Source organism: Nematolebias whitei, chromosome 22 (assembly GCF_014905685.2).
Source record: "Nematolebias whitei isolate Nwh7 chromosome 22, NemWhi1, whole genome shotgun sequence".
Taxonomy (NCBI): Eukaryota; Metazoa; Chordata; class Actinopteri; order Cyprinodontiformes; family Rivulidae; genus Nematolebias; species Nematolebias whitei.
In genome coordinates this window covers 16,580,873-16,594,699 of record NC_056519.1, presented here as the reverse complement: position 1 = coordinate 16,594,699, position 13,827 = coordinate 16,580,873, and the positions used below count along the sequence as shown (strand labels likewise).

The following is a 13,827-nucleotide window of genomic DNA, read 5'->3' as shown; positions in this document are numbered from 1 at the left end:
ATATACATATATATATACATATATATATGTGTGTGTTTCTGTTCATTGCCCTGAAATGACTTTTTTTTTGTGACTTGGTACTATATAAATGAACTGAAATGAATTGCTTTGCAAGACACTTCCAGTTTGAATGTTGCTTCTGTTTGCTTTTGAGCTGAATTTCAGTCCACTTGTGCACCCATCACTGATGATACAGTACTCAAAATCAGCCTCCTCATCTCAAGATAAGGCAGTTTACCTAAACTCAGATCAAGTAGGGAGTGTAGAGCCGTGGGAAACTCGCTTCTGCTCGAAGAGGTTAACTTGCCTTTTTTTAAGTTAAACACTCCATGGCATAAGCACCCAACAACAGCTTGCCATGGGAGTAAGAGGTGCCACAGAAAAGCCACTTCCCTGCAAGATAAAGGGTTACAACCTGAAAAGCATGTGCCAAGCATTCAAGAAAATGTGACTTTGGGCTGAGGGAGTGCAAAGCACAGCCAACCTGTTTGTTGACTAGAGGAAAAAAGCACAAAGAGCCTAGAGAGGGTCAAAACAGAAAAGGACACGGAGGCTGTAGAGCTACGTTACCGCCCTCAACCCGTCCTCTTAGTGCAGATTGAAAGTGATAAATATGCATGAATTTGGCTTCAGTAGTCAAGGCTTTGTATAATATATCTAAAGCTTCTGGGTATGTTGTGTGTTAAAAACTGAATGAGTAGAAAGTAGGAACATTTTCATATATCAGGGGTGTCCAATCCTGGTCCTCGTGGGCCACTGTCCTACATGTTTGACTTGTTTTTCTGCTTCAGCACACCTGATTCAATGGTCTGTAGAGAATCACACATTGATTCAAACCAGGTGTGTTGGAGCAGAGAAACATCTAAAACATGCAGGATAGCGGCCCTTTAGGTCCAGGATTAGACACCATATAATCCCAACTTTTCTTTGATGGTATGCTTCCCATTGTCTCAAATGCATCCAATAAAAGTAGTTTCTAGATGTCAGGTTCCAAGGTTTTCATAAAAATGAGTTCACTTGGAGACTTGTGCTGCATCACAGCTGCTCATAAAACTTACATTTGTTCACCCACAATCTTGGACAAATACTAGTTCTACTTTCTATGCTTGTGTCCACATTGATGCATGGCTGTACAACATGTCAGTCTGAAACCATAAGCGCATTTGACAATTCAAACATGTGAATCAGTTTTCAATACCGATCATATGTAGAGATGCACAAATAACTCCTATTAAAACTATATTGGCAGGATCAGCGTAGTGTTGAACCCAGACGGACACCGAGGAACTCGAAGGTAAAATAAACAACTCTTTTTATTTAACTGAACTCTAAACCAAACAGCTGACGTGGCAGAAAGAACTTGCAAATAAACTGAGAACAGGGAGACATGGAGGAAATGGAGCAAGACGGCTAAGGGGAGCACAGGTTGGAGTGGTAGGAGCTGACCACATGGGGGGGAAACACCAGGAAGAATGAACAGATGATACAAGAAGATAAGACAAACACATGTTCTCTCACATGTGAAATTGTTTATTGTTCTTTAAATTTTCTTGGGCTGCCTAGTTGCGGTAAAACACCTAAATAACGCAGTTAGGTCAAAGCACCTAAACTAGGTGACCAAACTGAATGGATAAGGTGACAAACCTAAACTATGTACTTGGTTATGTTATAGGTGTGTAGTGAACTTAATCTGGTGTCACGACTAAGCCTAAGGTCAAAACCCTTGACCTTAAGAACCTTGTGGGACAGGAACTGTCATTTTATTGATTTGAATCCAGAAATACAGGTTCACCCATCCTGAGACTTTCTTTCTTGAAGATTCAAGTGAAAAGAACACTCTCTTTTATTATCATTACTATTTTACAAATGTTGATAATCAAAGTGTCTTAGTTCAAACCATTTTAGAAGTTGCAGTGAACTAATCAATTTTATTAACTGTGTAATGATTTTTATTCTCATGCAAAGTTAGAACTCATGTCAAAGCTGTTACAGAGTAATTATGCATTTTCTGATTTCTGCCTTTGAATGAGCAAGTGTACGTTTCCAAGGTTGGAGTCAAACGCAAAACAAGTGTTGGAACGAACTGTCATGTTTTTAGAATCCTCTCAGACGTAAATATAGAGGTTTTTGGCACCTGTTTCTAAACTCGCCAAAACAAAACTCTCTCTGTCTGTGAGAACATTTCTGATCTGTTTCATAACAATTCTTGCTGTCTTCTAACCTCTTACGTCACAAAACACACCCCGTCTGGTTGTTTCTGACCAATGGGAATACTCCCAAAAGTGAACCGGGAGAGAGATCTTAAAAATGTCGGAACCTCCTGGTCTACTCAGTTCTGGGACAGTTCTGTTCAGTTCTGATGGAGTGCTGTTGGAGTTCTGCTGGATACACAGTTCAACCAGTTCTGTGAGAGAAGCCCAGTTCTGGGAGACGGGAAGATCCTGACATGACAACAGAGCTCTTCCGAGTCATGGGAATATAACACTTTCCACTCGCCACTACTTCTGACAAGCTACAGCCATCCGAAGGAGACGCTGGACAGGTAGCGTTAACGGAACTCTATATCTGCTGATTAATCTCAGAAAGGTAATGAGTCAAGTTTCCTACCAAGCGTACCGAGGTGAGCTGGGTTCTGATGGAGAGTGTCGGTTCTGGTGAACACTTCCCCTCACATACCATCTTTACTCCCTTTAACTTCTTTCCCTTTAAACTTTCCTCTCAAGTAGAAATTCTTCCAGATATTTTAGAAATGTCTGTGTAAAGTGCTCATCCACATCCGTGTGGGTAAAAGATCATAGTTGTACAGTTTTCATAAATGTCTGTGGTGAAGCAACGGAAAAATCATGGCCGTGTGATTTTTCCTGATTGATTGCTTATGTTGTTATTTTCATAATTTGCCAAATTAATGTAAATGTTTGATGTTAAACTTTGATTCTGTAAATAAATGACCGCATTCATTTTGATGGGTCAAATATAAATGACGTCTCACGTTTGCATTTCATTAAATTCAATGCACGTTTTATTCAGTTCAGAAAAATGAGGAATCCGCGTTAATTGATGAATATATCTGAGCATCTGTTCATCTACAGGTGCATAAACCACCTGATTGGTTTGAGGCACCTAAACTGTTTACAGGGTGAGGTTGAAACACTTAAACTAACAGAGAAGCAGATGCAAGATCCATTTGAGGCACATAAACCATGAGGTTAAGTTAAAGTGAAGTTAAAAAGTATGTGGTCACTCAAAAATAAATTTTATGATTAGAAACACATCATGACTTGACTTAATACATCTTCTCGCAGTGTCTTCCAAGTCTAAAGCAGCGACATGCTAAAGAACCTGCAAAATAAATAACTGAGATGCAAGCACAATCATTTGTTTATGTAATTACTGTACAATTCATTTAACCTTTTATTTATACAGGTTAGTCTCATTGAGCCTTGAGGACTCATTTACAAGAGAGACCTGTTTTAAACAAATAGCACAGATGAGGTACAGACAACAATAGACAATCATAAAAAGCATAAAATGGACAGTAAATTAAAGAAATGGTATTAAAACGAAACAAAAACAGTTACACTGTGAAGCAATGTAAAATACTAAAAACAGGAACATGTGCAATGGTTTTTGCCATGAACTTAACAGATGTTTAAAATCCCTTAGTGAGGTCAAGGTCGAGAGCTTCAGATCTTTTTGAAAGGTGTTCCAGGAAACAAGAGCAGAGTAAGAAAAGGCCCTTTTGCCATATTCAGTCTGCACTGAGGGGTCACTGCAGGTAATAATATCCTGAGAGCACAATGACAAAGTGACATGTAGGAGGAGATACTGTATATGAAGGCAACAGACCAAGGCGTGATTTAAAGATGAAAATGTACCAGTGAGAGAGTCTGTGTGAAGTTAATGATGACCAGTTAACCAGTGAATACAGGGTGCAGTGATGGGTATGATAGTTACAGCCAGCATCCAACATCTGCAAGGTACTTGCAAGAGTGTTCATGTAAATAATGTCACCGTAGTCAGTGGAGAGAAGGAACGTAGCAGTTACAAGGTGTTCATAGTTAGCAGGATCTATTTCTGGAAAATAAACACAGTTTTACTTTCAATTTCTTTTCCAAGTTTTCGACATGAGGCTTAAAAGGGAGATGCGAATCAACCAAAATACCCAAATATTTGTAAGAATCAACAAACTCAATAGGAACACCATTCATAGATAAGATAGAAGGAAAAATTGCTGGTGCCGACGTCCTGTTTGAAAATAGCATCCCTTTGGTTTTATCAGCATTTAGCACCAGCTTGAGATGGAACAAACTGGATGATGAATGTAGACTGGAAAAGCTGGAAAACCTTAGCAACTGTTCTAGCTCGACAATAAACAACTGTGTCGTCAGCGTAGACGTTCATCAGGAATGATCTGGCCTGACAATATATTGAAAGTCAGGGAAGGTATTACAAAGCAAGCTCACAATGTGGTGTATCACAACTTTAAGATGCACAATTTACACTTATACTAAAAATTAAAGTCTTCTCTACTTTAACAGTATTTAAAATTGAGATACAAAGCTGTGTGCCATTTTCATCATATTTTAAACCTGTTCAAATCCTGCGAGACTGTAGGTTTGACTCACTCTGTCTTGTAAAAAGCAGTTTAGAGAATAATACAGATACTTTTTCTTTCTCTGGCCTCAGTTTAGATTTGGCTTTGAGTCTGTTTAAGATGGATCTCGACCCAATCTTTAAACATAGACTTTATCTCCTTTAGGAATCACTTCTTAGTGGTCTTGACTACAGCCCTGTCTACACCAGGAATTCTCCTTGTTTGACTTGTTTCTTGAATTCCCAGCAGATTAGGTACACTACTTATGCTCATCTGAACAAAAAGGATTTTTTTTTTTTATTTCTAGTGACCTCCTGTGCAAGTATTGTCTATGAAGCCTGTGTTGTAGTTGTAAGCTGCCTTGCACGCTGTGTAAATATCTGGCGTCAGCTGTAGACCCAGTACGAGAACTCTGGCATGTTTAAAGAACAGCCGCCAAATCCTGAAAGTTACGAAGCGTCGTTTTCTTTTCAGATCTCGTTCGTGTATCTGTTTATTATGAATTGAATTTAATAGCTGGAGAAAAAATATCCTTGTCTCAATGTTGACAAATCCTTGTTTGAACATCTCCTCCTGCATTTTCTTCCCCGTGTGCCTCTCAGACCTGCAGGCCTCCCAGTCCTTTGAACACTACAGCATATCAGACAAGGCCATGGACTACAGGATCCTGCACATGGACGAGGACCAGGACAGGATGTATGTGGGCTGCAAGGACCATGTTCTCTCTATGGACCTCAACAACATCACCCACGGCACTCTTAAGGTTAGCATGTGGTTAGAGTTAGTGTTTTGGGGAGGAAAAAAAAACTACAATCCTGTCATTTATCGCAGGCTTATTTTACTCAACGAATAATGAAGCAAATGAACAGAAAAAATTAATAAATTATTTTGCATTCATATGCAAATCGCTGTTTATTTGCTATGATCAGTGCACGTCTGGGGGTATTTGAAAGACCACATAAAACTACCCAAGCACGTTTATTATCAATTGTGAGTGCAGTGATGGAATTATCTTCTGCATAATTGTCAGATATGAAATGCACAAACGAATGAGAGAGCTTTTAGGTTCACCTGAGAGTGCTGCTCTCAAGTTTTGTTTTCTCTAAATTGCACATTATATTCATTGGTCTGGACCTTTAAACCTGCATCTCCAGGTTTCAAAACACATTTTCCACAAATGATGGCTAGCTGCAATTACAGACGCTGGGATCTGTGTGTAACGAGAACAGTTTAAGAGATCTGTTCTGTTTGTTTTCCACAATTAGTTGCTGTAATTTTTTTTTATTTTTTTTTTTTTGCATAGAGGATAATTAAACACACAAACATGTTTATCTTCTCTGTTTCCAGTTACCTGTACACTCAGTCACTAATTTAAATGCTGCTTTGTGTTTATCTCCAGATGTTTTGGCCTGCGTCTACAAGTAAAATAGAAGAATGTCAAATGGCAGGCAAGGACCCAACAGTAAGAACAATGATTTTTTAAAAAGTAACTCATCTTTTTTGCTTTTTCAGCTTGTTTTTGTGAAAGCAACAACAACCAAAAAAAAAGACAATGACAAGATTTCCCCTCATTTTGTGGCAAAAAAAATAAATCACATGGGATTGTTTTTGTTCTCTAGATGTTTAAAGTTTGAAATTTCAAATTGAGTCCTTTTGAATGTTATTTCAATTCTAAGGTATTTATATAGATAAAAGGTTGCTTATCACTTGAGTTTGCTCAGTGGTCCAATGTTAAATGGCTTAAAACAGTTAATTTCTTCTGAAAATGATCAAATACTTCTGTTCTGAAATGGAGGGGAACTGTGAACAATGTTTAAATAAAAACTCAGGAGCGCTTCAAGAAAATGACGACAAAGTTTGGCTCATTTGGAGGAAAATTTAAATATCTTTGTGATCTTTTGTTTGTCACAGAAAATAACGTTTCAAAACATAATTTACTGGTAATTATCTTGAAGAGGTGGGGAGTGTTGGAGCAGAGGTTAGAGAAGGTGGACCAGTGATCGAAGGTCGCCAGTTCGATTCCCGTACCAACATCAAAATGTGGGTGGGAAAGGTGAAACACCAACACCTGTCTCCACCCTTATTTACCCCACGCTGAGACCTTGAGCAAGGCCCTTAACCCCCACCATCTGCTTCCCTGGGCATCCTAGATAGCAGCTCTCTGCTCCACACAGAGGGCTGTGGTAGCTCAGTGGTCTGTGGTTGTGTCAGGAAGGACATCCGGCATAAAAATATTTGTCAAGTCTTCCTGCGAGATAGTTCGCTGTGGCGACCCCTGAAGAAGGGAGCAGCAGAAACAAAGAAAATAAAAATTTTGAAGAGGTTGATTTGAACAAATCATAATAAATTCAAAAAAAAAAAAAATTATCCATGGGGCAGCAGTTAAAGGAGGCGCGTAGCCCATACATTAAAAAATACAAAATAAAATACGTAAATGGAAAGAAAGGGCAATATGCATTATCAAGGTGCAAATGGGCAATGAGGTTAAGAGCTAAAATATGCCATGAAAAACAATCTTTTCCCAGTTCAGTATTTTTTTCCCCAGCTTGCTCTCAGCTAAGACGGACACTTTCTTTTCCCTCTCCTGCCTCCCTCCTGCGTTTGCTCTTATCCTGTGAATTTTTCTCAGAGCCTCTCTTTACACATCTTCCGAATCATCAGTTATGGATCTGATCAGCTGGTCTCTCAACGCAATTAATACAATTTTCTCGATGAGAAAACGGAGTGCAGGAGAACCCTCCTGCCCTGAAGGGACACACGACGTGTACATAATTGGATTACGACAACAGGATTATCTTCTTTTTGGAATCGGCAGGTACCTGGAACATCGACAAATTAGGAAGACATCGGCAGCAGTTTTGACAACGGTGAGGCTGCCTGCCTTATACGAAGGATTGTACTGTGCTTCAAGCGCTCAGACTCGATGCTTTGCAAGCCTGGAACTCGCTGGCATGAATCAACCTTGGAAAAGACCACAAGCACGGACCGGCAGAATGAACACAAATCTGGCTGTTTGGATTTGCCATTGAGTGTAGCAGCAGAAACCATGAAGGCAGACATGAAAATCAGTAGAGTCGGCCTGCTCCAAAATAATTGTTGTTTTCCTGAATATGGCTTCCCTGCTTGGCCTTCAATAGGCCAACTTATCTCAAACCGCTCCTGGAGGACATGTAAATCATGAAGCTCTGCTCCTGCTTCCTCCCACCACCACCACCAAAGAACATATGTGGGCCCTTATCAGAGCTGAGCCAGCTGATAGACACTGTGCCATCTTACCAGGACTATGGAACTTTCTGGCAGTGTTCACGGACAATCTCATTGCTTTGTTGGCCTCCCTCCCACTGTAAAATGTCTTATGTCTATTTTTGTTGCTTTTTTTTTGTGCTGAGGTAGTTTTTACCACCTTACACAGTGTCCTTTGTGTCAAGGACCGTGTGAGACCTTTTTTATACGTTCTTTCCTCATGTTTCTCTTCCCTTTTCTTTTCTAAACAATAAGGGCAGCGCTTCACGACGTTGCAGCCCCCATGCACCCCCGTCTACCCTTGTCTTTGGACAGCTGCACTGAAATGTATTTTTGCTGTGCTAACTGTGCAGTGACAATAAAGTTGACTGATTCCGACTAGACAAAATCATAATTTGTGAATTAGCATTCACCTAAATGTTCTCACAGTTAGGCAGTCTTAATTCTTTACACAACCGCTTCAGAACCATTAATGTAGTAAACCAAATCATCCAAGACGAATTAGAAAGTCAAAATTAATGATATTCTCAGCTGTTTTCTTTCCCATTCCTCCAAAAATATGCATTCAGTATTATCTATTGCATATGTTGGTTTGTGCAAGCTCTAGCAACAGATGTGCACAAGGTCACCAACTGAAGTCCTCCAGGCGAGAACTGTCTGTCCAAGAATAAGCTGTTCAACAATTAGAAGCCACAGAGTGTAGGAAAAAGTTGTATAAATCAAAGCTTATAAATAAACTCACTGACAGGGAGATTTAAAAGGTAGCTTGATTCAGAGCGGAAGCTGCAACACAAATTCAGTCTCTGCATTTGTTTTCCTTTAATTGGCTTCACCTGAAACACGTGTAAGCGCTACAATCTATAACACATAAGGAAAAAGGGGAAGTTTTTACTTGTGCGGAAATATTTTTATGCAAGTTCTTTATTTTCATGCCGTTATTTGCTTTATACAAAAGCATCACTTTGCTAAATGTTTGTTTGTGCACTTTATCTACCCCTGACATTCCGGGGAGAACTAGAGCCATGTTTTTGCACAGATTGCCCATGCAGGACCAGAGGAAGGACTGTTTCTAATAACCAAGTGATTTGTGTAGCTCTTTGTAATTGCACATCTTTTGCAGATACGGGGGAAGAGTGATTTCTGTGCAGAGTAGCTCCATGGCCTCACCATTTCCCCCCGCTGTCATTTTTACATCTCTTCCATGTTCAACTAGTTTCAGTTTCTGTTAATTATTTCTACCTTTGATCAGTTTTTTCATCACTGTTTCCTCAAAGGCTTTTCATTGCTCGACATAAAGCCGTCTTGCATCTGTAATGGTCACTCTCTCCATCTGTTTATATTAAATTCCTTTTCTCCAATAAGATCTGTGGATAAATAGCGCTCTAGAGAGCTTTGCTGTGGAAGAAAGAGCCATCAGAGGCCACTTGTAGATTGGCTACATTGTTTAAAATCAATTTGCTGCTCGCTCGAAGTGCTTCGAGTACACGTATGGGTTGAAACAGAGAAGAAAATGAAAAACGATAGGGTCGTATACATATGTGACTCTGTAGAACCGATCTGACCCGAACGCAGAGAGCATGTGGGTGTGTTGACAAAGAGAGAGAAAGAAGATGATGATAAATAACAAAGATGGTTGTGAGATGGTAAAATATGCAGTTGCAATATGTTGATGGTTCTCAGTGGAGTGTCGTGCACCAGCCGTGAGCTGCGCCAGCTGCCAATTCTGTAGTCATGTCCAACTTCCTGACAGCTCCCTTGGTGCATGTTCTTTACCTCCCCCGTATTTCTCCACTTCTCTTCCTTTTCATCTGATTTCTGCAAGTTCAAGCCTAATTAGCTTCAAACGTCCAGCACTTTCTGCTTCTGCATTTAGCAAGTGGAAGCACAGAGATTAGTTTTTGTTCTAACCACTGAGACTCTGTTTTTACTGATCAGTGAGCGCTGGGATTGTTTGATTGTGCCGTTGTACAACTGTAGTAACAGTGGAGAAAACTTGAATTTACTGGCGCATATAGAATAGCATGCAGAGGTAATAATTATGTACTACTTTTATTTTTCACATTAGGTTCCAGGAATAAAATCTTGCCTTTGGTATGTTTGATTAGTTCAATGGATCACAGAATAAATAAATAAAAATATGAAAGCAGAAGTATTTATTGTAGTACAGTACTGTAATACGTGCAGAGGAGAATAAAAACTGCTAAACCGATATTAGTTGTTTTCATTACAGTAATTCAAACAAACTAATTGTGTGGGACGAGAGTCAAAGTTGGCTCATGGGCAGAAAGTCAGCTGAGGTGGTTTGGGCATCTGATTAGAATGTTTCCCTTTAGAGGTGTTTCGGCATCGGTAAGAAGCCCAGGGGCAGACTCAGACCTTGCTGAAGGGATTGTGTATCTTCTCTGGCCTTTGGGACACCTCAGGGCCCCAGGAGGTGCTAGGGAGTGTCACTAGGGAGAACACAGTCTGGGGTTCTCTTCTGGACCTGTTGCTTCCGTGACTCGACTATGGATAAGTGGTAAAAGATGGAGATAGTTTTTGTGCCCTATGCTCATCTACTGTGTTTCATTTTATTCTAAATCTACTGCGCAGAATATTTTTATACTAGGTACATGGTTGTAACCAGTGAATTTTATGTGAAAATCAGATAAACCTAAATTAGCAAAAACAAAATTACATGTTTTTTTATCCTTTTTTGAAATGTTTTAAAACTTAAACTTGTAAAGAACCATCTTTTCTTAAAAGTATATACAACTTGACTAGTTGTCTTGTTAAGATAAGATAGAAGTTTATTGATCCCACAGGAAATTGTTGAAGGTAATGTTAAACCAGTATTGGCAGTTATTGAGTAGCAAGCAAGCTCCTGAAAATATGTGTGTGTGAAAAAAACAATAAGAAAACTATTTATTTATGTATGTGTTTGTTTGTTTGTTTGTTTGTTTATTTTTATTTGTTTGATTATTTATTCATTCATCCATTTATTGTAAATTTACTAGCATATTCTAGTCACTGAATTATATAATGACAGTTTACAACTAAAGTCATCTTACGGCAACACACACATACACACAAAAAAAAACAAACAAAAAAAAACAAGTCCAAATCATGAGTTCTGTTTAGAACCAGATTCAAAATCAGTTGTAGTCAATTCAGTTCCTATTATAATACAATACAGTTGCATCAGTAAATTATGAAATGTGAAATGCATGAAATGCCAATTAGTAAAAGTTATTGATCTGTGGAACTCGCAGATTGTCTCTAATTTTCATTTTGTTGCAATTGTTTATCTTGAGCAAGGAGGCGACAGTGGAAAGGAATGACTCTCTTTTAACAGGATGAATATTCTGTTTTGTTTTGTTGTTCAGGGTAAAGTTACCTCATAGACATTGCATGACCAGTTCAAAGATGAAGCAAAACCTTTTTAAAGCTTGTGCCATTTCCCAATCAGTTATGACTTTTGTTAAAAAAAAAAAAAAAAAAAAGCCTCTGAACCATCAGGCTGAAAACTCAAAAATCATAACAATAAATGTTTTTCATGACAGACTGCAATTTTTAAACTGAACTCCCCTTAATAGATTGTTTGAAATGTTTCCCTTTGTTTATCTGTGCTTTGCAGCACGGCTGTGGGAACTTCGTGCGGGTGGTGCAACCATACAACAGAACTCACCTGTTTATGTGTGGCAGTGGAGCATACAGTCCTGTCTGTGTGTACATCAACAGGGGCCGAAGACCAGAGGTGGGTTTACCATGACGGATCCACTTTTGTGAGGAAAATGAATGAATAAACCGCAACTAAGAGGGTATGGAATGACACCACATCGTCATCTGCAAAAAATATTGAACATGTAAACCTGCTATAATCCAATTGCAGCATGAATGAAGTGTCGCCATGTGTTTGAGATTCTATAACTTGTAGGAACCGAGCATCATCAGCTGCATACCTCATGAGATGAGAGAATAGGAGGTAGAAAGCTGTGGTCTGGTGTGTTCTGGGCTCTCATATCCGGCCACACAGCTCTGGAGGTTTGAGCAGGAAAGCCCTCCAGGAGAAAAGTGCTCCACGAGTGAATGTATTCCCCCACGAACCACTGCCAAAACGCTAACAAGCAGAAAGCAAGACTCTCTTCTCACTGTGGTGCATTTTGTCGTGGTGCCTTTTTGTCAACTGGGGCTTTTGTTAGAAAAGGCAGACTGCTCTGTTTGCAACCCCTGAGCTCAGTGATGTCTGTGTCTTGAGAAAAGAGATCTGTTAGGAAGACACTGGTGAAATACGAGCGGACTACTGCTCTGAAAGTGTGTCCCGAGCTGTTACGATATTTTAAAACGCAACAGGAAGGAGACATGTCATTTGCACCTGAAAGCTGTTTTGTGTCTTTCTTTCTGAGAGATTAGTTCATTTTTCCCTCCATCTTTGCAGGGTGTTTGGATTTAGTTTTATAGTATCCAATTATCATATCATAGCCTTCCAGCTGCACTGTGTCCACCTCCATCAGATTTTGGCAAACGAGACACATTTTACTGGAATTATTCTGTTTGGCTGATGTCGTCCAATATGATATATTTTGTTGGATGGGTCAGAAACTGCTGTGATTCTCCCAGGTTACTCTTGGACTCTGACACAAAAAGGGTGTAGTAGCTTGGAAAGATGGCTGTTCAACACATTAGCTTGGAAATTCCTCCCTTCCTCTAAAATATTATTAAATAAAAGATTTGTTTCTTTTTTTGGTGGCCCATCCAGGCCAGTTAAGGTCAACTAAGATAGGCTTGTCCCTGTGCATCCTTTAAATCCACTGGAAGGACACCCTGGCTGCTTTGTAGGACATTTGTTTAACTCGTCAGTTTTATTGTGGTAGAAGACATTAGATGGAACAAATACATAATTTTTCCAACATGTCTGACTTTTGTTTCCCTTTTTCTTTGTGGCAGGAACAAGTATTTTACATTGACTCGAAGACTGAACCCGGAAAGGGGAGATGCTCCTTCAATCCTCGAGTAAATACAGTCTCTGTCATGATCAGTAGGTGCTTTCATCTCTTTTTAAACCTCTGTAAACTTAACTCTTTTTAGGATCAACACTGAAAACATAGTTATAGACAAAGCTTTTTCCTTAGTTCCCAGGAGAAATGTGATAGTCAGCCTGCTTTCGAGGCCAAACAGGGGAGTCAGATTCAGATAAGCCACAATTGTTGATTTCTTCAGGCAGACTGTTTTTTTCTCATCAGCCTTGAGTCCTGCTGGAACTTTCAATCCAAAATGGCCAGATTTGAGGGCATTCCACTGATCCGTGCTATGAGCCTCCTTCAAGGTCGTCTCCAACATGCTGGCGAGTCCTAGAAGCTGCAGATGGAATGTGATTCTCACAAATCTCTTCCATCTTACGGTTTAGCTCGTAAATCAATTGATTTTGAGTACTCGTAGCATGAACCAAACATTCAAGGCAGCCAGCCTGACGAGGGCCAAATTAGCTGCAGCCGTCTTCTTTGCATGTTGATAAACCAGAAACCAGCCGATTACAAAAAGCAGGAAACCTGTTATCATAAATCCAATTATATATGTCTTCAACGTCCTCCTGAGACAAAATGGAAAGACACATCAGCTCCCACCTCCATGACATATCCTGCAGCGTGAGTCTCAGGGGGTCATGAGGGCTCTCCAGGACCCTGTTGCTTTGTTGAAAATATTTTGTCGATTGCGTTGAAAGTCCAGCTCACCAGATCCATAATAAAAAAAATTGTTCAGAACATGTGTAACAGGAGCTCCAAGACACAGATGGAGAGCAAAAAAGCAGGAGGAAGAGGAGAAAAGGGGAGGGAGAGAAAATGTGGCCGCCTTGTATGAGAGTGAGTGCAGAAAAGAGAAGTTGCTAAACTTCATTGTAATTAATGACCAACTGCTATCAGTTGTAGAAAATGAAGGATTTCACAACTTGATACTTGCAGCCAAGATATAGTTTACCCTCCAGGAGAAATTTATCAGTACAACAGTAGACA

General features: G+C 39.6%; 1 protein-coding gene across 1 annotated transcript in view; it reads left to right on the top strand.

Moving 5' to 3' along the window:
• The window catches only part of sema3c (sema domain, immunoglobulin domain (Ig), short basic domain, secreted, (semaphorin) 3C), a 58,266-nt gene that overhangs the window by 20,147 nt on the left and 24,292 nt on the right, over positions 1 to 13,827 (top strand). Inside the window, exons 3-6 of the mRNA XM_037695905.1 lie at positions 5,197 to 5,357; positions 5,994 to 6,056; positions 11,454 to 11,573; positions 12,764 to 12,854. Coding sequence (XP_037551833.1) covers positions 5,197 to 5,357; positions 5,994 to 6,056; positions 11,454 to 11,573; positions 12,764 to 12,854 — 435 coding nt within the window. The remainder of the gene's footprint in view (positions 1 to 5,196; positions 5,358 to 5,993; positions 6,057 to 11,453; positions 11,574 to 12,763; positions 12,855 to 13,827) is intronic.